Source organism: Stegodyphus dumicola, chromosome 7 (genome assembly GCF_044657685.1).
Source record: "Stegodyphus dumicola isolate Sdum_Otavi_A_Nest chromosome 7, ASM4465768v1".
Classification (NCBI taxonomy): domain Eukaryota; kingdom Metazoa; phylum Arthropoda; class Arachnida; order Araneae; family Eresidae; genus Stegodyphus; species Stegodyphus dumicola.
In genome coordinates, this window is record NC_140774.1 from 209,430,042 (window position 1) to 209,455,885 (window position 25,844).

The window sequence follows — 25,844 nt, forward strand, 5'->3', positions numbered from 1 at the left end:
GTGGCAGTCAAAATTCCCCCTTTATGGAAAAATAATGTTAAACTTTGGTTTATTCAAGTTGAAAGTAACTTTGCTTTAGCGAAGATTAGTAGCGATAGTACAAAATACAACCACGTGGTTTCTTCGATAGACCCTGAAACTCTTTCCGCAGTATCAGATATTTTATTTAATCCCCCAGCGACGGCTAAGTATGATGCCCTTAAAGCTAGGTTAATAGTAGAATTCTCGGATTCGGAAAGCAAGCAAATACGCAGACTTATTTCTGAATTGCATTTAGGGGACGACAAACCATCTCACTTATTGAGAAAAATGAGAGAATTAGGTGAAAACTGTATAACTGACGAATTTTTAAAATCATTATGGCTGCAAAGGTTACCTTCCGAGGTGCATGCCATTTTATCAATAAGTTCGAAATCCTTAGACAATTTAGCAAAAATGGCTGATAAGATAGCTGAAGTGCGCACGCCAACGAACAACAGCGTGTTCGTGGTCCAGGCAGCTTCGGCGAGTTCCCCCAGAAACCCTAACGGTTCTGGTGCCCCCCTCGAGGAGCTTAAGGCCTTAAGGAGTGAAATCTCTGCCGTAAGTAAACAAGTCGAGCGACTCTCCCGCGGAAAAATGAGGAATAATTTCCCCCGGGATCAACATAACAAAGCACGTAGTTTTTCGCGTGGGCATTCCCGAGAGCGTGTGAACAATTATTGTTATTTTCATTCGCGATTCGGTAATAATGCACGAAAATGTCGAGCACCTTGTTCCTTTTCTCAGAACACTACGGCCCAGGAAAACTAGTAGTAGCGGCTGTCGATCGAAATTCATCGGCAGTCGCGCATTCATGTCGTTTACATGTTTACGATAACAGATTAAATTTAAACTTTTTGATTGATTCGGGCTCGGATGTTTCATGTGTGACACCGACTTCTAAGTTTAAGAAAATGCATCCTGATTCGTTTCAATTATTTGCCGCGAATAATTCCAGAATTTCTACGTATGGAACAAAATTGTTAACTGTGAATTTAGGACTTAGACGAAACTTTTCGTGGAAGTTTTTAATCGCCGATGTACCAGTGCCTATAATAGGAGCCGACTTTTTAAGGCATTTTGATCTTTTAATCGATTTAAAACGAGGTAGGCTTATCGATAATACTACGAAATTAACTCGTATTGGTTCTCCTTCCGATTCTAAAAATTATTTTTCGGTAAAGTTAATATCTGGTGATTCACCATATCACAGAATCTTGAAAGATTTTCCGGAAGTACTGAAGTTAAAATCCGATTCGGGTAGAGTAAAGCATAGTACGGTTCATTACATCGAAACAAACGGTCCTCCTGTGCACAGTAAACTGCGTAGGTTAAGCCCTAAGTTATACGAAGCAGTAAAAAAAGAATTTCAATTTATGATAGATCAAGGTATTTGTAGACCATCAAAATCAGCATGGTCATCACCTCTTCATGTAGTTTCTAAAAGTTCGGGTGACATACGGCCAGTAGGAGACTACCGAAAACTAAACGCGTGCACCGAACCCGACAGATACCCTATACCGCATTTACAAGACTTTAATAATATGCTTAGCGGAAAGACAATTTTTTCAAAAATTGATATCATTCGGGCATATCATCATATACCAGTCCATCCAGATCATATACCGAAAACTGCAGTTTGCACCCCATTTGGTCTTTTCGAATTTCCGTTTTTAAATTTTGGACTGTGCGGAGCAGCTCAAACCTTTCAAAGGTTTATGAACGAAATTCTTGGAGATCTAAAATTCGCCTACGTCTACTTAGATGATATTTTGATATTTAGTGATACGGAAGATGAGCATAAATCTCACCTACGTACTGTTTTTTGAAAGATTAACTTCATATGGATTGACAATTAACGCTTCGAAATGTGTTTTCGGCGTTCCGGAAATATCTTTTTTAGGCCATATAATCAATAAAGATGGTACCAAGCCTTTGACGAACAAAGTGGAACCGATACTTAACTACCCACTTCCTAAAACGGTAAAAGATTTGCAGAGATTTTTAGGATTTTTAAATTTTTACCGTCGATTTTTACCCAACGTAGCCCAGAATCAAATACATTTAACTTCGTATTTAAAAGGGGCTAAGATAAATGATAAGACAATCCTGAATTTGTCTGAGGAAGCGCGGAGTGAATTTCAAAAGTGCAAACAGCTAATCGCTAATGCTGTTCTTTTGGCACACCCGAAGAAAGATGCCCAGTTGGTTTTACAGGTTGATGCGTCAGACTTCGCGATTGGTGGAACGCTATCACAAATAGTTGATAGAAATTTACAGCCTCTCGCATTTTTCTCACGAAAGCTTTCGCAGGCGGAAAGGAACTGTAGTGCGTATGATCGAGAGCTATTGGCAGCTTATGCTGCTATTAGGCATTTTAAGCATATGTTGGAAGCACGGAACTTTTCTTTAATCACCGATCACAAACCGCTCACGTATGCATTCCGACAGCGTTTGGATAAGTGTTCACCTCGTCAGGCTAGGCAGTTAGACTTTATCTCCCAATTCACCACTGAAATTCGCCATATAAAAGGTTCGGAGAATATCGCTGCCGACGTACTTTCGCGTATAGAAGCAATAAGCATGCCTAACCCTATCGACTATGAGGAAATCGCTAAAATGCAAGAAATCGACCCAGAATTACAAACATTGCTTAAAGAGTCAAAAGTTCTACATCTCAAAAAACTTACCTTACCGAATTGTAGCTTACCGATATATTGTGATGTGTCAACAGGTAACGCCCGCCCTTACATTCCTCCGGCATTCCGTGAGAAAGTTTTTGCCACCTTGCACAATTTGTCTCACCCCGGCATTCGCGCATCAACAAAGTTAGTATGTTCACGGTTTGTTTGGTCTTCCATCCGCAAAGATTGCGCTAAATGGGCACGGCAGTGCATTCCGTGCCAGAAAGCAAAAGTAAGCAGGCATACTAGAACCCCGTTAATGAAGTTTCCAGACCAATCACAGAGGTTTGATCACGTCCACCTTGACCTTGTTGGTCCCCTACCTCCTTCTCAAAATAATTATTACTGTCTAACTATGATAGATAGATTTACTAGATGGCCCGAAGCAGTACCCTTACCAGACATAACAGCACGCACAGTAGCACAGGTTTTCTATGACCACTGGATTACTCGATTTGGTTGTCCGACTGTTATTACTACCGAGCAAGGGCGACAGTTTGAAAGTGGCTTATTTTGAGCCCTTTCCCAATTATTGGGAATCAAGAGGATCAGGACGTCTCCGTACCACCCACAGGCGAATGGACTGATCGAGGAATTCCACCGTCCTTTGAAAGCTGCCTTAAAAGCGCACGATACCAGTGACTGGGTGGCTGCCCTTCCAACGCTGCTGATGGGTTTCCGTGCCGCTCTCAAAGAGGACATAGGAGCAACCACTTCTGAACTGGTGTATGGAAAGACTATCCGTCTCCCAGGAGAATTTTTTAATCCGACACCTCCGGATGCGTCCCCCAAACAGTTTGTGGAGGATTTAAAATCTCACTTTGCCAGTGTCCGCCCGACCACGACTTCTAGCCACGGCCAGCGAACATGTTTCATTCATCCACGCCTTCACAAGTCCACATATGTGTTTATGACATATGTGTGACGGAGTTAGAAAACCACTTCAAACTCCTTATGATGGACCATTTAAGGTGCTAGAAAGACGAGATAAAACGTTTGATCTCGAAATAAAAGGGACTAAGCAAACAATCTCCATAGATAGACTGAAACCCGCTTTTGTAACCATGGACTCTTCTCAAGTTGCTTCCAAGAGTGTGAAAAAAACTGCGGACATTTGTATCACCCGTTCTGGGCGATTAATCCGACCCCCGCATCGGTATGTCACATTTCGTTGACACTGCGGAGGGAGTATGCAGCGGCAGCGCCAAACAGGCGATACGGACTTAAAAACTGTACAGAAAAGTGCCAATTGGTGAAACAGTAAACCCGTTTGGCAAACCTACAGGCTGACGGAGAGAGAAGATTTTTCCCCGGCAGTCAAGTGGAACTACTTCAACAAATGTGTGCGTCTCTGTTTTCGCCGAGAAATGTAAACTTGTGTACTCGCATCTGTACTGTGCTCTGAATTTCTTAAGCCGTTATAATGTACCCGGCAACTGTTACTTTTCCTTATTAAATTTGATTATTAATTGTAACATGTCTACCTAACTAAGATTTCGGCTTTCCTAGTTAATGTTAGGGATATTTTCGTATGCACGTGTTACTCACACGTACATCAAGTGTGTCTGGAGCCCATTCAAATACCCTGTAGAATTTTAACAAATTATTTTGTAGGATACAAATATGCACATGCTTTTTATGAAATATGGCAATATAAGTCTGTTTTATTAAAATTAAGGATTATTAAATTAATTTTAATATAAATATATTACTCTACATAGAGAAATCTGTAGGCATTTTTATTCCCATTATTTTATTATTATTATCATCGCAAAAAAATAATAGTCTTTATCTTATAATAAGCTAATTAGATTAGTGGAAAAATACGACCTGTGAAACTTTTTATCCTCCTTGCTTCAGTTTTTCTTATGACAGTTATGCACTTTCTTTAATTTGATATAAGATCCACTTATTTTAAATACTTTTCTTCTAAGATGTTTTATAAAAAATAAGAAAATAATGCTAGCGCAAAATATTTGGTTGAAAAGTTATGTAAAACTGGGTTTAATACCCCCAAAAAATAAATAAAAAATTAAAACAGATTTTATATTAGGTCCAAACGGGCAATTTGTTTCATTTACAGACACATACATGTTTCGAGAGCATTTGGGTTAACACCACTTTGGGTTAAAAATATTTAGACACAGGCTCGCAGGTCGTGGACAAAAATGTTTTATTCCTTAGTGTTGCCATTGCTCGCTTTGAAATTGTTGAGTTTTTTAATCAAAAATCCGTTAAAGTTTTACAGAATATGAAATAAACAATAAAAACATATTTCAGATTCTAAATTCGGGCTTCCAAGTGTCCTTGTTCGGGTGGAGGACTGTGTGATCCAAAATGTGATGACTCTAGGTAAAGTTGTTTTTCTGCAATGCGAAAAACATTCATACGTTCTCATTATTTAGTTTCTTTTAATGAATACAGAGCGATAATATTTGGTGGCAACAGTTTGAAAAATGATTCGACGCAAAATGCCGTTTCGAAACTAATAGCCCTTCTGTACTAACACTCATTTGGAATTAAAACTCATTTGGTTAAAAAGGAATTTTAAAATTAAAAACATTAAAATAAAATTCAGAAGCTTTCAGATTTTATATTACGCCCAAACGGACTTTTTTGACGCTTTGTGTGTTACCTTTATTAAATACATTCAAAAGTCGTTAATTCAGACACCCATAATCCGGACCTCAAAGCTAAAATCTTTCTGCGCATGCGCCATGTTGACGCATGCTCATAGGCGTTTTACGCGTGCGCGCAAGACATTTACGACTGCGCATATGCATCTGCGCAAGCGCAGAATACGTTTTCGCATGCGCGTTTAATGTATAACGGACGGTATAAGCTAAAATTATCTAATTATGTATTTCAGTTAATGTTGATGATTGCGTTGTTCCTTAATCTTCGAATTGGATCCGGCTTATTATTTTTTTGCAGACTGTAAGAGCAATTTTATAAAAGTAAGTTTGAACTTTCGATTATGTCAAATAGAATTTCCGATGCTGGAGCTCCCAAAGGATCTAGAAAACGAAAGTATGATTCGATGTCCATCAAACAAAAAAATGAATTGCTACAAAAAATGGATAAAGGTATATCCTTTGTTTATCTAACCATTCCAAAATCTGTTTATCAATTTCACACTGCTCTGCGCGGGGGGGGGATGTGGCGGTGGCGTGCCATGAACTGGAAGTTGATCTGTCACCACTATCCTTATCTTCAGGGCAGATGTTTTTATTTTATTCATCTTATAATTCCTTACTAAATGTAGTATTTAATCTCAATGTACTCCCTCTTTGATATGATTTAAATCAAATTCCTCGTCATTATAAATATCAGGAATACAAATCAAATAGTTTTCTGGTTGCAATTTTCTAATTTCGGCTATGCGTAAGGTACGCATGCGCGCGTTGAAAGAAATGTTTAATAAAGTAAACAAATAAATAAAGCTTCTTTTTTTGCAAATTTTGATACCCTTTAGATCATAATTGCTCATTATTTTATAAATTATGGTTTCATATTTTTAATTTTATAATTTCTGCATGCCATCTTACCAGATTTAAACTGATGATCTATAATCCGGAAAAATCGATAATCCGGAATAGCCGAAGTCCCGACGAGTCCAGATTAAAGACTTTTTACTGTACTTTAAATGTTCTTCGCAATTAAAGCACATAAATTCCAATTCAATAGCAATATCATAAAATATTTCAAAACAGCATATCTTTAGAATTTCCGATAAATAGTCTCGCACGCTGGAGATAAAAATATTTTATTCATTACAGTGTTACCACTGCTCGCTTTGAAACTGTTGAGTTTCCTAATCAAAAATTCGTCAAAGATTTACAAAATATGAAGGAGATAATAAAACAAATTCGAACTTCCAGATTCAAAGATTATTAATAATTTAATTTTTTTAAATATAATACAGGATGATAATATTTGGTGGCAACAATTTAAAAGTTGATTCGTTTATAGTGAAACGCTATAAAATGCCGTTTTGAGACTAGTAGCCCATCTGTCCTAGCGCCCCTTTGGGGTTAAAAAAAAAACTATGAAAAATGAATTTGTAAATATATATGTATAAAATCCGTTTTTAAATTTTGTATATATTACTCACATATTTATTATAAAATTGAAGCATTTTGCAGAAGATTTTCCTACAAAATGCGTTCTTACATTCAGTTGAACATCTTTCTCTTACAATACTGAGAAAAGTTTAGCTCTATTCCTAAAAACAGATCAAGTATTTTCAAATAGGGTGCATGTTGAAAAGAAACGTTAATGTAAAATGACTAGAATAAAGAACAGGATATACGTTGAAAATTAGGGAAGGGACGATAAGAATGAAAGGCAATGTGCATTGTCATTCTATGTATTATATATGGCACCTTTGATGAGAAAAAGACCTTTTATTTGCTATCCAGGAAAATCAGTACGCCCTCCACATGTATAACTATTATCTGTTCGTATAACTTGGCTCACGCTGTAAAATTTAGAGCGATGCGAAAGAAAATTCGAAAGTGCAGTTTACACTTAAATTTTTCCAATATCGATATTACCTGCTAATTGCATTAAAATTAGCTAACTACAGAGCACAAGAAATATAGTAAGACTAGAATTCTCTTATTGTGAGTGTAGAGTTTAGTACTGTATGTGAACAAAATTTTTGAATTGGTTTCGTCTAGTAGAACCTTGCTAATAGCCGAATGATAAAACAGTTACCGATAGTTTGATTTAGGTTCGAACATAGGTGAATGGGATGACTGCATCATAGGTGTTTTGTGCTAAGTCAGTTTTCATTAAAAAGCCCTTCACGATGGCAGCCCTGGTATGTTTGCAATAAGTATCTCTCCTATGTTCTGTAATATCCAAATAGTATAAACTATTTTTTATTGAAAATGAATAAATTATGCTTTTTGTTTTGTAAAAAAAAAAGTATCTTGTTGAATTTTAGTATCTTAGAGGAAAGAAGGAAAAAAAGTTTATATATTTATTTCTAACTGAACCAGCCAGCCACACGAACAAAACTTAATTTTGTTCCTTTTAGTTGAAGTAGAAATATATTGTGCATTTTGGTGAGTAAAAAGGTTTTACACATCTGTTTTGCCTTAGAATATCTGTTTTGTATTTTGTTTTACGGAAATTAAAATCTTTAATTTTTTTGTTGTAAACCCTAGATGGAGAAAACATTCTCTGTATAAAAAAATAGCAATCACAGATGTACATAATAATAAATAAATATGAGCCTATAGGAAGCAAACCTGTAGCCAACACTTTCTTATAAATATTCAGATAGATTGTGATCATGTTATCCGGGATATTCGTTGAAATTAGTTGAATTTCTGTTCCAAAGCTTACTTTTACTTCCGTGTATGCCTTATATAATTTCTAATATTCACACTTTGAGCATGTATATTCTTGAACACATAAATATTTTTGAGAAAAACCTAACTGAAAGAAGATGAATTTAATCATGATCAATTCTGCACAATTTTATTTTAAAATTTGTTAGCATTTGCATTTTTTTGAGCACAAACATATTTTTTTCTTTTCATATTTCAAAACTTTAACCATTTACACCCTTTAAAAATAACTGCATATTATTATACTGAAAAATGAAATTTAAGAATGTATAGAATACTGGGTAATCTTAATTCATTATATCGAAAACCAAATTATAAATATTTATAAAACTTTTATGTTTCTGCATTAGGTAATTACACTGAAAGTAACGCTGATAGAAAATTGCCTCTATTTAACTATAATATTTTGACAAAAAATATTTTCAATTTTCCGACTGCACATATAAAACTTATATTCAATAAAACGCATCAAGAGCGTTGGCCCATCAGTGAATGAGCAATAAAGTCTCTGTACACTGAGAATTCAAGTTTTGGCAAACGAGCTCACTGTGTAGGCATTTTCTTTGTTTCCTGCACGTGCAACGTGTATACAAGACAGTTTCCCTCAGAAATTTCTCCACGAAGAAATCCCTACCCTTAGGCAGGTGGCCTTTGAGTGCTTTGCCATAGTCAAATTAAATAAAATTAAAAAAATAAGTAAGCATCATGAGCATTAGACTAGATTCTCTGTTTAATTCTTTCTATATATATAGAAAGAGAAAGAATTAAAGCCATAGAGATTAATAAAACCATAAGAATCTATCAAAATCCAATGTCTTTTTTCATTAATGCTCTTATAATTTTTCAATGCAGGAATTTCTAAGAGCACCTGTTTATTTGCTCTTAGCCCCCTCCAAATAAGTAAAAATTTTCAAAAAAAATTTTGAAAAATGAATTTCATTTACTTGCAAAATATTACATGGGTATAAAGAAATACCTTTAGATGATTGATCTGTGATGTGACAAAAGCTGAGGAAAGCTTCTTCAATATTGAGATGAGTCAGTATACAAGGTGCGGAACAAAAAAAACGAGACTGGTAAAATAAATCATTGTACTTAACAGTATCAGTTCTTCTGTGCACCTTTAAGGGAGTCCCCTTCAGCATTCACACACATCTGCATTCGGTGCTGCCATTGCCGATAACAGTTCTGGAGCGAGATTTTTGGAAGGTCCTTCAGGAGGTTTTCTGTTTTTGCCCGAACCTCTTTAACTGAGGTAAAATGGCTTCCCTTTAAGCAAGATTTAACTTTAGGAAATTAAAAAAACTGCCGCATGACACCATGTCAGGTGAATAAGGAGTATGCCCCATCACAGTAATGTTTTGCTAATCAGAAACTGCTTGACAAATAGGGCCATGTGAGCCGGTGCATTGTCCTGGTGCAACAACCATTCATCATTCCACAACCGTGGCCTTTTTTCCCTAATTTTTCGACAAAGTCTTTTTAGTGCTTCAGTGTCCTAGTGTTGATTAACAGTCTGACCACTTGGAACCCACTGAATCATTACAATTCCATTAATATCAAAGAAGACAGTTAACATTGCCATGAATTTTGATTTTGACATGCGTGCCTTGTCTGTTCCCTTTGAAAACGACTTGTGCCATTCAAACACACGTGCGCGAGACAAAGTTTCGTGTTCATAAGCCTGTTAACATTTGAAATGTTTCTGTGGCTGATTTCTTAAGTTTCACAAGAAACATGATGTTGATTCACTGTTTGGTTTTTTACATTAGACATTTTTTTACAGCAGAATGCAGTTGCAAATGTTCACTCAATGATGCAGTACTCCCTACTGGCGTGGTTGGTTAAGTCGATTCTGGCCACATGGATAGAGGAGGTGTGTGGGATGACTTCACCAAAATAGTTGTTGCCAACTCCACTTTTTTTCAAGCTACACACCTAGTTGCATTTTTTTTGTGTGTCACACTTCGTATTTGCTTCATCATCTTTGATTATTTTTACATAGCTATAAATAATGCTTTTTGTAAACTGTTTTTTGATTTAACAAACTCAGTGATTTCAAAGGGAGCAATGGTAATGCTGTATGGAAAAAAAATCTCTTTATCTCTAGCTAGTCTATCGGAAATTTTGAAGATAGGCATTTTTAAATGTTTTTTTATATTACTGTTTACTTGAATATTACCTGGTTTAAGTGCGAAGAACAGGGTATTAAAGAAATAAAGGTAACACACAAAACATTAAAAGAATTCCCTTTGGGTGTAATATAAAATTTAAAATCTTTCAGCTTTTATTTTAATGTTTTTAATTTTATAATTTTTTTCTAAAGCCCAAATGGGAATTAGCCCAGAAGGGCTATTAGTTTCAAAACAGCATTTTGTGTCAAATCACTTTAAATGTCCGAGTCACTTTTGAAATTGTTGCCACCAAATATTATAGCCCTGTATTGTATTTAAAGAAACAAAATGAGAATTTGCATGAACGTATGTATGTTTTCCCATTGTGGAAAAACAATGTTGCTTATAGTCATTAAATTTTGGATAATATATTCCTCCACCCAAACATGGGCACTTGAAAGCCTGAATTTGGCATTTATCATATTTTTATTGTCTATTTTATATTTTAAAAAAATGTAACAAATTTTTTATTAAAAATCATTGTTTTAAAGTGATCAGTGTAATTATTTTATATTTTGTAAAAATTTAACTAATTTTATATTGTAAATTGAAGTTTAACAAAAGTAGTTAAATAGAAATTAAAAGATCAAACTCATTAAGGAAATTAAACAATTTAATTAATTGTAATAAATTGCCTCAGGCTCTTTTTATAAGTGTATTATTTTATGTTTTATAAAAACTTAACGAATTTTTGATTAAGAAACATAGTTTTAAAGCAAGTAGTGTAATTAATAAAACATTTTTATTTTAAGTGTGCAAGACAGTCTGTCCTAAATTCAAAAGATATGTAGCTTTTAAATACTTTAGTCCAAAGTAGCATTAGCCCAAATGCTTTCGAAGCATGTATGTGTCTATAAATGAAAAATTTGCCCGTTTGGACCTAATATTTATCCTATAAAAACTGAAATTGTTTTCATTTTTTATTTATTTATTTTAGGGGTACTGAAGTTTACATAACTTTTCAACCACTTTTTTTTGTGCTTACATTATTTTCTTATTTTTTATAAAACATTTTAGAAAAGTATTTAAAATAAATGGATCTTATATCATGTTAAAGAAAATGCTTACAGATTGTATTTTTTAAATAATCTAATTATCTTTAAGGTAAATGCTATTATTTTTTATGATGATAATAGAAAAATAAGGGGAATAAAGACACCTAAAGATTTCTTTTTGCAGAGTTATATAAAAATAAATTTCATAATTCTTAATTTTAGTAAAACAGAATTATATTTGCATGAAAAGAAAAAATGCCTTCAGAAGCATTTCGCTTCTATTTGGAAAGAAAAAAGTACTTCCTAAGTGCTTGTAAAGAGAAATAAAAAAGTTCATCTCGTGCATACGTGCTGCCATCTGTTGGTCATCCCGTAAGTGGGTGCAAAATTCAATGTTAGGCTTAGCTGCGATGATATTGTGGCTCCATCTATCGGTGGTCGCAGAAGCTGGCCAGAAAAAGAGATTTAGGCTTAGTGAAGGTCTCATCTGCTGACATCTATTGGAGAAGTCTGAAGTTGTCTAATTTTCGTCGTCAAAGTTCATCATGATCATTTCTGCTCGGAATCCCGCTTTGAGCTTATCTGCTGGTGTTTTTCGCTGCTTGAATTCTTCCAATTTGTGCTATTATCATCTTTAAGAAGTTAGATATCTTGTCATTATTTAGCCAGGTGACTGCTTCACTGATATCATTAGGTGGTTTGATTTTCCTTTAAAGCTTCTGACTGTAGGAAATTTTGGCGTGCTTAACTTTTCTGGGATGTCTGCTGTTTTTAGCATCTCAGAGAAGTTTTCTTTATCATTTTTAGGAGCTGCTGGCTGGGGCTTTTGTGTTTTCTTCTCGAATTTCTTGCAATATTCAATGCATCTACAATAACTCGAAACATGATCTAAATTGCAAAAAATGCATTTCGGCTTTTCTTCTTTTTTAAGTTGGCAGGTGTTACTTTTCTGATTCTCACCACATTTGCAGCACTGTTTTATTACAATACATTTGTGAGAGTCTCCACTCTTGACAGCGGTAGCAATGTACCAGTCTTTTCCTTAGCGTAAATTTTTCGATGGTAACTGAAAAACTGAAGACATTGCTTAAATTGTGAATTAGCTGTCCTTGTTCATTCTTATTAAGTTCAAGTAGAAAAATCGGTAGTTTTTCTATATTATCCTTGTGTCCTTTTGTAAACTGTTTCACTTTTAGTATTGGGTATTTTCTGCTGTCTTAATTTTCCAGAATTGCTTGTGCCTTCACTGAAGCTGGGAGCCCTTTCAAAATAACTCTTAGCAGTTTTTCATTATGTGGTTGATAAGAGTGCTTTTTGTTGTAAAAGACATCTGCATATATTTTTATAGTCAGTCATCGTTGACATATAGACGTAGATGTTTTTTGCTTTTACTACTGATTCATATTCTTTCTTGCATTCCTTTTTGAGAAATTCATCCATTTCGAGCCAATCAATCTCATCATGAGGGAAGACAATGGGTGGTTGTGGTTCTTTGTAATTCGTGTTATTTCCTTCATCTGGCTGCTGCTGCAGGATTTGAAATCTATTAATCTGTCAATATCCATAGGTTTCGGCTCATCTACTATTTTTGCTACCTTTTTAGGAGTTTTCCATTCGCTGTTGATCGTTTCTGGTTTTTGAGTTTCTTCGATACTTCTGTTTTTTGAGTTTCTTTGATACAAGTTCTTTTCTTTCCATCTTCTACGCTTGGAGATGTGGTGGTCTGCATTTCTTTAGGAGTGTCATCCTGTTTTGTCATTACACTTCGGATTTCATCAATTCCATGTTTAGTAATCATTTCAATTAAAAACGGCAATTCCACATTTTCATCTTTTAACTTCAGTATTTCTTCCTGAGAAAGTGGAGTGGTATTTGGATATAATTTCCGAATCATCGTATGCAATTCTTCCTGAGAAACTGGAGTATTGTCTAATTTCTTCTTTTTAGTTTTCGTTGGTTTAACTGCTTGGTAAGACGCAGGGTTCTTCATAAACCCTCTTCGTGATGTGCTGGGTAACGAAAAAGTTGACTGCTCGGAACCAGCATCACTAAAATCATTGTCATCACAAGATGGTGTCCTAAAATAGGACATTGTATGAGAATCCCGAAGGAAACACATGCAAAATAAAGGTCAGAATAAATGAAATTCAGGAGCTAATATCGACCGCCTACGGGACTGGGTCTAGCTCTGATGATACTTGAAGATTATGTTATTTCACATAATTGTAAGATACCTGTTTAGGTATTTATTCCATGCTAAAAGAAATTATTTGTAAATTAAGTGATATTAATTTCTTTAAAAGTAATTCATGGGTTCAGTGCAAATTGCATTTTCTTTTGTAGAAGAAATTTTGTTTCACAAATCTTTTGCATACACAAAAATTTTTGCGACAATTTCAGTTTCGGCACGAAAATCGCCCTCAGATCAGTAGATAGTGTGGCTGGATACGAAGTTTTTGTTTATGAACCTCACATTGTAACATCTTTCTCCAACGATTGCTATTTCCCACTACCTGTTGAGCGCATCAGGAGATAGGGGGAATATTCCGTTCCCAGTGATTTTGAGAAGAAAAATATAATGAGGGAAAAAAAATCATTAAAAAAGATTTCGTATCTATCAAAATCTGATGAGTATTTTGCATGTAATGATATGGAAAGCCATCTTTCAATACGGAATAATCCATAGGTCCTAAAAGGTTAAAGATGAAATAGTTTCATCTCGGGGTTCTTGGACTATAGTTTAAACCTAATTTTCTATCATGAATGGCTTTTCTTCGTAAAAATTTTATTACAAATTTTTCATCTTTAGGCAATTTCTAAATAGATAGATCCAATGCGCTATTAAAATGTTTAAAAATTAAACCCGTATTTCAGTGGTAAATTAAAATTTAGAGCTACCTAAATTTATGTGCAGTCATAATTCACTTGCATTTATAAGTATCTAAATTTATGTGCTTGTCAATTTATGACTTAAATGGATGTGTATGCCAGATTTGGTGCTTTTATGCATGTACTGTCACTGTGGTTTGTTATGGTCTTGGTCATAAAATTGTATGTACTTTTGTTTATTACAGGACTGGAGAGCGCCCAGAAGGGCGTGGGCAGAAATGCCCTTTGGATGTGGAGACCGAGAGGTAAGATATGAATTTTTTTCCCTTGGCTTCTTTCTTTGTTGTTGTTTCTTTCTCTTTGAATATGGTAATAAAGTCATGCTGCGATACTGATGTTATGTCACACTGCGACCTTTGTAACGTCACAGTGACATGAATGTAACATAACAAAGTGACATAAATTTAATTTCTTTAAAGCAGCGGTTCTCAACCTTTTGGCTAACACATACCATCTAAACAAAAATTGAAAACCTTTAGTACCACCAGTACATTTTACAATAATTATTATTCAGTTCTGAATAGAAATACAGTAGAAGTCCAGAAATTCGCAAAGCTTGGGACCAGAGGTTGTGCAGATTTTAGGATTTTGCAGATTTTGTGACAGAAAAGATAAATCATAATATTCAGGCTAAAAGTGCAAAATAAATAAGGTATATTAGTTATATTTAATTAAATTATTATATACATTAAATTATTATTACATACATAAATTGATTATATTATATTATTCATTTACATTAAGCTCCTCTATTTTTAAATCAGCATAAATCTGCTTCCCCATTTCTCTCAGGAGTAGTCCTGAAATTGGTACCCCATCACTCGGGCCGCTGCCGGAACCACTCGTACAAGACAGCATCGAGGTTTGCTGATTTCGCCTCGTAAAGATTTCCGGTTTTTGGATTCCGGTGTTAGAATCACTATTGCTGTAAAATTTCAACAGCTTTTCTTTATTATTCCGTATATCATACACAGTGCATGTGGCAATTCCATACGATTCTGCTATAAACAGAGCAGTAGCACCTGCCTCCATCTTTAGCAGAATTTCCACTTTTTTCATTACTGTCAATGCAACGTGTTTACGTTTTTCAGTGTTGCAAGCAGTAAATCCCGAGTGTATTTGTTATCTGTCATTGTATTAAAAAGTGCTGAAATTTAAAATATTCATAATTTATTCACAAAATATCTGGATAAAAAAAAAAAAAAAAAAAAAAAAAAAAAAAAAAAAAAAAAAAAACGACATCACTAAACAATCTCGGGACATAACAAAGCTCAGAAAGTACAACATGAAGCGTGAACTTGAAAGAGTTGAGTTAATCGTCTGCTTTTTTTACCTCGATGCAGATTGGACAAAGAATTGTTTGGATTGGACAGAAAAAAAACTTTTATCATGATGTCAATAATTTGGAATTTCCATTATGACTAATTTTATTTGGTAATTATGATGTCATTAAACGTTAAGTATTTTTTTTTTTTTTTTCAATATTTCGTGCTCCATGCTGCAGTTTCCGAAACCTATAAATTGAATGTTTATATTTTGAGAGGCAGCGCAGATTTCAGGTCAGCAGATTTTCGGTATTTGACTGTATTTAAAAAAATATTCATTTTGACATTTGCACAAGCTATTGGCTATTTGTATTAAATATGCACACATAAAAATATTAGATTAAAAATTGGTTACCATTTTAATTATGAAAATTTAGGTTATAATACTTAAATTCTAAAATTTAGGGTAAAATTTGGGGCAGTTTAAGAGAGATCAATTTCTTTATGTCTGGCCTTATTTCACTTAGCTTTAAGTGTGATCCACTTTTAATTTTGTTCTGTATTTATTTTTCTAATAAAACACGGAAGAAAATTCTTGTTCACACAAATAGGTTGTGCGAAAAGGCAATAAAAATTTAATAGCTTTATTTGAAATGCCTTTAAATTCAGCCAAAAGTTGTTATTTTTGAAATATTCAGTTGAAGTTCAATCATAGGAATTTTCTATCAATTGTTCTTTTTTTCTTCACAGAATTTTTTAACTTAGTTTCTTTGTATACCACCTATTTTTCTCTTGTGCACCACCTGTTGAGAATTGCTGCTTTAAAGATCTGTATGGGTGTCACACAACGTTACATTAGTTTAATCAGTATAATGTCACAATAGCAGTTTTACACACAGTCATTTCAGACAGATATGATCATGTCAGATTTTCTGAGTGATTATTGTTATATCTCATTGTATTGAAATTATATTACTGACACATTTATGATTTATTTACATTTTTATGTAAAACTTTGCTCATATAAATTGCTATAAAACCATATGCTCATAGTTTTTGTGTATCATTTTTGTGTACATCATATTGCTATAAAACATATGCTCATAGTTTTTGTGCAAGTAAAACTTACATTTCTTCATTCAAATATTAAGTAGTATAGCCAATAATTACAGTCAGCATAGTTATGTGAATGAAATTAAGCATATAAAATTAGTATATTTTTCCAATAAATGTAAGAAAGTTTTAATTAGTGCATTTTCCAGTGTATACGACGCACTTTTTTCTTTGAAAATAGGTCCAAAGAACGAGGCGCGTCTTGTACGTCGATACTCAATTTTTTATTACATTAATTTCTAGAAATTTCCTCTTTTCTGGAGTTATGCGAGTTTTTTCTTGTTTCCTTGTGGAGTATGGGAATATTACAGTTACGTAGAGTTTTGTAAATGCACATGTGCTTTCATCTATGATCACAGCTGGGTTTGTTTAAACTTTAATGTTTTTGAAACTTTGGGCAACAATTTCTACCATTTGGTTTTCTTAAATTTGTTGGCACATTATGGCTCAAAAACAACATCAAATTTGCTATAACATAGCATGCAAGCTGGATGCAGTCTTCAAATTTTGAGGTTACACCATCAGGAAGAAGGAGGCCTAGGATTTCAAAAGTTTGTGAATGGGTCAAAGCATCATGGGATGCTGTGAAAACAGAGGCAGAGGTTAAATCGTGTAAGAAGTGTGGCATTAGTAGTACACTGGATGGTACAGAGGACAATTTGTTGTATGAGGACTCGAATGCTGATTTAGGAGAGGTTTCAGGTGACTCTTCATTTAGCTCTGGTGATGAGTGTTTAGGGTTTGATGAAGAAAATTAAAAGCACTTTTCCAGATGGATTTGCGGGTATAAAGTATTACATTGTATTTAAATTTAAAATACTGTAAATTCATTATAATGATCGGTAATAAAATTTTATCCTTCAAAAATGTGCATAAAAAAGAGGGTGCATCTTATACGCCAGCAAATACGGTAATAAACTAAAACTAAACTCGATGGTGCAAACAGCCCTAATGGGCCAAGGTCTGCAGTGCCCTGAAATCTGTTTTCTTGACCATGGGCCCTGAGGAGCATATAAGCATATGCCCTCATTATTAAATGGTCAGCTTGTCAGTTTAATTCAGCCCAATTACTGACAAATGGAGATATAACAAACTTAGTAACAATGCATCATAAAAATTAAATAACAGAACAAATTAGGATTAAACATAATTTTGAGAAAAAAAAAAGATTTGTGATCAGATAAAACTGCTATTTTATTTTGTCTTCTAATTCATTTAAAGTTTTCTTGACTTAACAGGTTCAGACCCTAAATATATTCCCCTTCCTTCATGCATTTAAGCATGAAGGAATATTAGCATAAATTATAAAAGGAATATTAGAATATAAAGGAATATTAGAATAAGAAATATTAGCATCCCAGATGCTAATATTTCTTCTAGATTTATTTCTTCTGGGAGACTCACATATGCATCTAGTAGCTAGTATTAATAGCACTCTTCACCGGAACACTGGTCTTATTTTATTCGATTTTTCAAATAATTAAGATTTGACTCGAAGACTGAGAGCTATGGGTGCTGGGTGTAGCTTAATTTGGCAGATTTCAAGAAGCACTTCCGCAGAGAACCTGGTAAATGTAAATATCGGCAACTTTGTCGATAATAGTTCAAACCTGGTAACTCAGCGGATTTATCCTATTCGCTTGTTCGAAGTTTGCAACCATTCCTCTTGCGTTCATTTTGTTGAATTATCACTGTCGTTGTTCGCATTTGCAGGTTTATATTATTCTTCTCTTATTTATTATTTTTTCTCAATTTTTTAACAACGAATAGGTAGAAATATTTTCTTAGACAGATGAGGCTTTTGGTTCGGGATGAAAGGAGGGGTGAATGCTAATTTGTAACACGGCTGTTCACGTTGTGTTCTTAATTATTAACAGCTCTAAGAACCATGAGGTTTCCAACTTCTAAAATAATTTGTTTTCGTAGACCGCAAAAATGTGCATGCGCATTTTAAATAATTAAGTAATGCTTTTATTTTCATTATTGGTTATTGTCATCTAAAAGTATGAGAATAAATCAATTTTTATGATGTAAAATTTTAACAAGATAATATATTGTTAATGCTTTTCTAACAATAACCTTTCAGAGGATGGCAGGTGTGACATAAATAGATGGTTAAATTGAAATAAAAAATATTATTGGTTATCTAAGATGACAGAATAGTTTGATGCATCACCATGGTCATCAAAATTAGCAAACTACTGCTGTCGTAAGGAATATATTGCTTTCTGTGTTAACTGGAATTTAAGACAATTTTTTTTTCCATATATCACGTTTAACCGGTTAATTTCAGTATATTATTATTAATTTATATTTTTTAAATAAATTTTTATTTCCGTTATAAATGCTTATATATTGTCTTATGCTTAATCTATTCTTTTCTGTGCTAACTTGAATTTAATACAAATTTATTTTTGTATATCACGTTCAACCGGAGAGTTTTACATCTACATGCTTATTATCTGTGAATTTTTACTACCATATGCTTAATATATTGTTTTGTCTGCTAACTGGAATGCACTAAAAATCTTTACATGCACTAAAAATCACGTTTACGGCTCGGTTCATCATCAATGAACCGCGAGCTTGGCGAGTAAAAATGCAACGACACCAACAGGTTCTTTCCCGAAGCGCCAACGTTTTCTCTGTGGATGAAAACCCAGATTTCATATTATGAAATTAATTGAACGTAAATTATCAAGATATTTTGTAAATGATGAGGTACATAAAAATATATTGGGTCAGTCCATAAATTCGTGCACATTTTTTTTGGTAAATTTTTAAATAATATAAAAAAACACAATTTAACATTTTAATCAATTATATATTTTCTCCTTTATCTACAATGTCTCGCCATCTTACAGGCAGCTTTTTTATGCCATTGCTGTAGAAAGACTCTGGTTTTGATGCAAAAAAAACTTGAAAGTTCATTGTGTACATCCTGTTTAGAGTTTAATTTTTTTCCCAGTAAAAAATTTTGTAAGGCACAAAATAAGTGAAAATCGCTCGGGGCAATATCTGGGGAGTAAGCAGGATTTGGCAAAAGCTCCCAATTAAATTCACCCATTTTTTGCAGCTTTGTTCGAGCTGTATGCGGTCTAGCATTATCATGATGAAACAACACTTTCTTGATATTCACCCATCATGGGCGTTTTTTGATCAATTCTGAGTTTAGACGGCAAAGTTGTTCACTATAAACTTCTGAATGAATCATTTGATTTGGTTCTAACAGTTCAAAACGTCCTGAACCGGGTTCATCATCAATGCTGCTTTTTCAAACTTAAAAATTTTTAAACCATTTCTGGGCAGTCCTTACAGTAATAAATGTGTTTGCCATGCACACTATTAATTTTTATCACTGCAAACCTGGCAGATTCACCACACGAAAATAAAAAATTTAGCACAGCACGTTTGTACTGATTATCTATATTCATCTTCTATGGGTATTAAAATATGTTCGATATTTACGAAAGTTGGTGATGAACTAAATAATATGTTAGTCAAACAATGACAAGTTTCAACAGGTTCAGAACTGTATTGTTTTAATAAATGCGTCATAGTGAATTCCACGTATGCTCCTAATGCGCACAAATTTATGAACTGACCCGATATTTTTAAATGTTGACTTACATAAAATAACTTATGATAACTTAAAGGATTTAAATGCCTTCTTTTTTTGGCACCTACCCAACTGTACTCTTCAGTTAGTATGACTGACGTCACTTCAAAATATTCATTACAATTTAATAGTCTCATTTACCATTAATATATTTTAATTTATTTATCTAAAAATAAAAATTCACTTTAATATTGAAATGCATAACCAACAGGATATCTTATTCTATCATTTAAGAAAATTATTTCAACTTCACAGAACACTCAAGAAATCTAACTTTCCTCAAAATAAAATGCAAATGTAATGGAAACTTATTTATAAAATCATAACGTTTTCATTGCTTTAAATTCCATATTTATATTTTACTGCATTTTATGCAGTTAGTTTTTATATAAAGAAAATAAGATAATACTGAATTATAAAATTTTGATTTAAGTAAAAATGTAAAAGAAATTACTTTATAAAATAATGAAACTGTTAAGATTATTGTAAAAAATTATTATTTTACAAGACCACAGACATATGTTGTTCGAGAAACTTTTCCTTTAAAATTTGAAGTTCTAATTCAGTTTTTAATGGGAATATATTCTGAATTATTTGGTTGAGCTTCAGTTGCACAGTGAGGAGTTTTCAGCAAGTCCACCTTTTTCTTCCAGTATTTGTAATCTGCTTGATAAAGAATTAATTTTTTTTTTTAAGATTAGATGTTGAAATTCTGCAAAAGAGAAAAGGTCAGGGTATTACATAATTATTCTAAAAACCTGAAAACAGAACACTTTTAAAAAATTGACTTAAAAGTATTGTTCCAAAAGTCCAGCTGCAATAAGATAGCTTCTCCACAAAGCAGGTTTAGGATTACTAGATTTGGCAAGAAATCGCCCATTTGGTGACATCTGGCAACAAAATTGGCAATATGCCGTAGACGGATGGAGAACCATTTAGATCGAGTTCTTACTGGTTTGACTGAGAATGTTCTGGAATGCAGGCCCTGCCTGTACGCGGAGTAGCAGTAGTATCTCGAGTCTATTGAGTTGATCTTCAGTCTAGTATTGAGTTGATTGTCGAGTGTGTAGAGAGAGTCTTTTAGTGTATCGCGAGTTAGTGCATCATCGAATTTTATCTTAAGAGTGTGTTGAGCTCCGAGAATGACTGAACCGTGTCGGGAGCTGTATTCTTGTGCTTATCATCGAGTGTATCACGAATTGTAGCATGGAGAGTCTCGAGAGTACGTCGAGTTCGGAGAGGACTGAACCAAGTTGGGAGCTGTACTCTAGTGCTTCGCTGTGAAGCTGTCTTCACTGTTATAGCCTGAAGGCTGTGTTGCTGATAATTTCAGCGTGCTTGTCACAGTTTTTCGATGGCTGTAAACATGTTTTTGGAGCTGTCCTGAGTAATACTGGTAAATACTTTGTTACCCACGCTGAGTAATACTGGTAAATACTTTGTTACTTCATCAAATGTTGTCATTAACCACTCCAAATTGCATGAACCTGTACAGGAATGCAACAGTATGAAACCTTTATTGGGTCCTTCTGATGAACGTGCTTTTCGAGTATTATAGTCCCCAGAGCTCCAGTGAGGACTGGCTGAAACAGATGCAGAAAATTCTGGTTGAAAATATTTTCCTTGTGTGCACTCTGGTGGCAATGGCAAGCACAGCTCGCTAGCTTTTTTACTGTAGTACTTTTTTACTTGTTTACTTTTTTTACTCATTCAAGAATCGTAGAATTGAAGTCGCTGGTGTTTTCTTTTCGTTGTTTCGGCACCAGATTCTGCACTATCGATATCTGAAAACTCCATAGCCAACTTTAACTTTTCTATGCCTTTTTCATAATTAAAAGAAAATTTTAAATTTCCGTTATCTCTCATAAGCAATAAGGGTAAATTAAATAACCGTTTAATATTAGATTAAACATCTAAATGCTCTAGCGGTATTTATTTGCTCATGTATAATTATCGAAATATTTGATGTAAAATTAGGTTAACAGCTATGGTTACATTATTTTATAAAATTCTACGAATTTCAGATATTTTGCAACAATTTATTCATTAAATAAATGAAATATAATTTTTATAGTTTCGAAATGTAGGATTATATTATTTTATTATTTTTTCACTGGAAAATTAAGGTAGCCTAATAGATTTTGAGAGCATCAAATTTGTATAAAAATAATGCAGTTTTAAATGTTCAAGAAAATATATTATATCCTGACATGATTGGTAATTTTTGAATTTTTTAATACATGCATGACTGTTTTTAAACAGCTAGTCTGGTAATTAAAATAATGTTAAGATTCAAAGACCAAACTACAAACTTGTACTAATAATTTATCAATAAAAGTACTAAAAAAGGAGATGCATTACTGTATACCCAACTGTACTCTTCAGTTAGTATGTCTGACATCACTTAAAATATTCGTTACGATTTGGTAGTCTCCTTTACCATTAATATAATTTAATTTATTGATCTAAAAATAATTATTTAAGAAAATTATTTCAACTTCACAGAACACTTAAGAAACATGCAAGAAATCTAACTTTCCTCAAAATAAAATGCAAATGTAACATTTAATATTAAATAAGTTTATAGATAAGTTTATAAACTTATTTATAAACTTATCTATAAACTTATTTATTTATAAAATCATAACGTTTTCATTGCTTTAAATTTCATATTTATATTTTACTGCATTTTATGCAGTTAGTTTTTATATAAAGAAAATAAGATAATACTGAATTATAAAATTTTGGTTTAAGTAAAAATGTAAAAGAAATTACTTTATAAAATGATATAAAATGATGAAACTATTAAGATTAATGTAAAAAATTATTATTTCACAATATCACAGAAGCTATGTTGTCAAGAAACATTTCCTCAAAAATTTGAAGTTCTAATTCAGTTTTTAAACGGAATATATTTAATTCTGAATTTTTTGGTTGAGCTTCAGTTGCACAGTGAGGAGTTTTCAGCAAGTCCACCTTTTTTTCCAGTATTTGTAATCTGCTTGATAAAGAATTTAAATTTTTTTTTTTTTTTTTTTTAGATGTTGAAATTCTGCAAAAGAGAAAAAGGTCAGGATATTACGTAATTATTCTAAAAACCTGAAAACAGAACACTTTTAAAAAATTGACTTAAAAGTACTGTTCCAAAGGGTCCAGCTGCAATAAGATAGCTTCTCCACAAAGCAGGTTTAGAATTGCTGGATATGGCGAGCAATCGTCCATTTGGTGACATCTGGCAACAAAATTGGCAGTATGCTGTAGAGAGTCGGAGAACCATTTAGATCCATTTCTTACTGGTTTGACCCAGAATGTTCTCGAATGCAGGCCCTGTCTGTACGTGGAGTAGCAGTAGTATCTCGAGTCTATTGAGTTGATCTTCAGTCTAGTATTGAGTTGATTGCCGAGTGTGTAGAGAGAGTCTTTTAGTGTATCGCAAGTTAGTGCATCAGAGTTTTATCTTAAGAGTGTGTTGACCTTCGAGAACGACTGAACCGAGTCGGGAGCTGTATTCTAGTGCTTAACGTTGAGTGTATCACGAGTTGTAGCATGGAGAGTCTCGAGAGTATGTCGAGTTCGGAGAAGACTGAACCGAGTCGGGGGCTGTACTCTAGATGCATTACTGTATTTAAAAAAATATATTGGTACTGATGTCATTCATAAGAGTATTTTCCACTTTTTAATCAACTTTCTAAATTATACAGTGAGAAAAATGATCAACAAGAACGCATATGAATTATGGAAAATTTCATACTTGTCGATGCGAAACCATGTACGGATCCATAGATCAGGTGTCAGAGTAACCATATACAGATCATAGCTCCTACCTTCCTCACTTACTACTGCAGTTCTTCATCTGGCTGCTTTCTGCAATATATATTTTCAGCATGAAATTAAAAAGTTGTACAAGGCCTAGGCTCTGATTACTACTCTGGTTTGATAACCTTAGATGTTAAAAATCGATAATCAAAATTACTGGAGGAAGTCTGAACTAATTGGGATGGTTTTAGATTTATTTTGGAACATACTGCCCCCTATCAAGATTTTTAGCAATTCGTACTTTGACAGGTTCATGCAAAATATGGAGTCTGTACTCAAGGAAGTGATGGGATTTCTTGTGGAAACTTTGGCAAAGGTCATGTGATCCCAGTATCCATGTCCAATTTTTCAGAATACAGAAACAGATAAGAACTGAAACCCAAATGCATAAAAAATAGGCAGAGTAGAAACATCAAGTGCCTAGCAATTGAATGCAGATCGGTTAGGCGCACTGCCACCCAATTATGCAAACAATATCGACCCATCCATGCCTTGAAATGGTCAACAATGCACAGATGGCATTTACAGACAGTGAAAAAGCTGAAGCTTAGCTGCCAGCTTTACTATACAGTTTGCATCAAGTAACAAGGCCTAGGCTCTGACTACAACTCTGGTTTCCCCCTCAGATATACCTAGTGTAATTGTCTGATTATACAGGGAAACATACATGCAGGTGTTGAAAAATTTTTAACTCAAATTCATGCGCCTGACGTAAGGCCTACTGATCCCATGGTGGTTCTAGAATTTATTGAAAAACTGAAGCACAAAAAGGCCCAGGCTTAGATTCTATTTTGAATTGCCTGATCATAAACTTTGCCATAATGCTTATAGTTTAGATTATTTTTCTTATTAATTTTATGCTTAGGAAAAGCTACTTTCCTGATTGTTGGAAAATTGCAACAGTTGTCCCCATTCCCAAACCAGGACAAAATTTAAATGTACCCCTCTATTACAGGCTAGCTCAATTACAGCTTCTTCTTCTTTTTTTTTTTTTTTAAATTCTCTTAAACGCCTGAATGAATTCATCTGTGATCAAAATGCGATTATTCTGGAAGTTTGGCTTTCGCTCTCAACAACTCCATGGCACACTAGTTACATAGTCTGTTGAGTCCATGTAGGTGATATTTACACATGTAGGTGATATTTATAGTCCATGTAGGTGATATTTACAAAGGCTTTCGTAAACGAGAGAAAACTGGAATTGTCTATCTTAACATAGTCAAATGCCTTTGATGTAGCCAATGCAAAAATGTAAAGGTTGATCTTCTTTAGTTATGGTACATTTTCAAGTGATTTTCCCCATATTTTAGGCAGCATTCGGGGTTGTAACATGAATCCAGGGTTCGTACGGTCCTTAAAAGTCCTTAATTTTTTCAAAAATGATTTTTGGTCCTTAAAAGTCCTTAATTTTGGCTAAAATGAATAAACAGTCCTTAATTTTGTTCATTTGACATTTCTTATCATTTCTAATGATTGCCGTTCTAAGTGTGAATTACGATTTCTCATGAATATGGAATTAAAATTACATGGCCCTTAACCAATCTGTTGGCGGATTTGCGTTGCAAACGATGATAAAAAAAAAAAAAAAAAAAAAAAAAAAAAATTAGCTAACCGAACGAAAGTATCGGTGTCTGATTGCCTATTCACCCAATGTTTTGAAACAGGTGTTATCCAGTAATTTAGGGAGATTGTGACGAAAGCATGAAGCCGAAAGTTCTTTAAGAGGCGAAAGTGATGATGAAGGTGCTCGAGAAAAAAAAAAGGGGAGGGGGATTCTGAAAATATTTGCCAAAATTAGAGCAATCCCAACCTGGAAGGCCACATCCCTTATCCCACAATCCAATAGGAACGAGATGCCTGGAAAGTGCATTTTCAATAAACTGTGGCTTCATCAAGCTGACTACAAAG

The 25,844-nt window shown here is 33.7% G+C and overlaps 1 protein-coding gene across 1 annotated transcript in view; it reads right to left on the bottom strand.

Moving 5' to 3' along the window:
- The window catches only part of LOC146996627 (uncharacterized), a 161,123-nt gene extending 146,863 nt beyond the window's left edge, over positions 1-14,260 (bottom strand). The window contains exon 1 of the mRNA XM_085821326.1: positions 9,042-14,260. Coding sequence (XP_085677452.1) covers positions 12,826-13,353 — 528 coding nt within the window. The 5' untranslated portion in view covers positions 13,354-14,260 and the 3' untranslated portion in view covers positions 9,042-12,825. The remainder of the gene's footprint in view (positions 1-9,041) is intronic.
- Between the last annotated feature and the right edge of the window lie 11,584 nt (positions 14,261-25,844).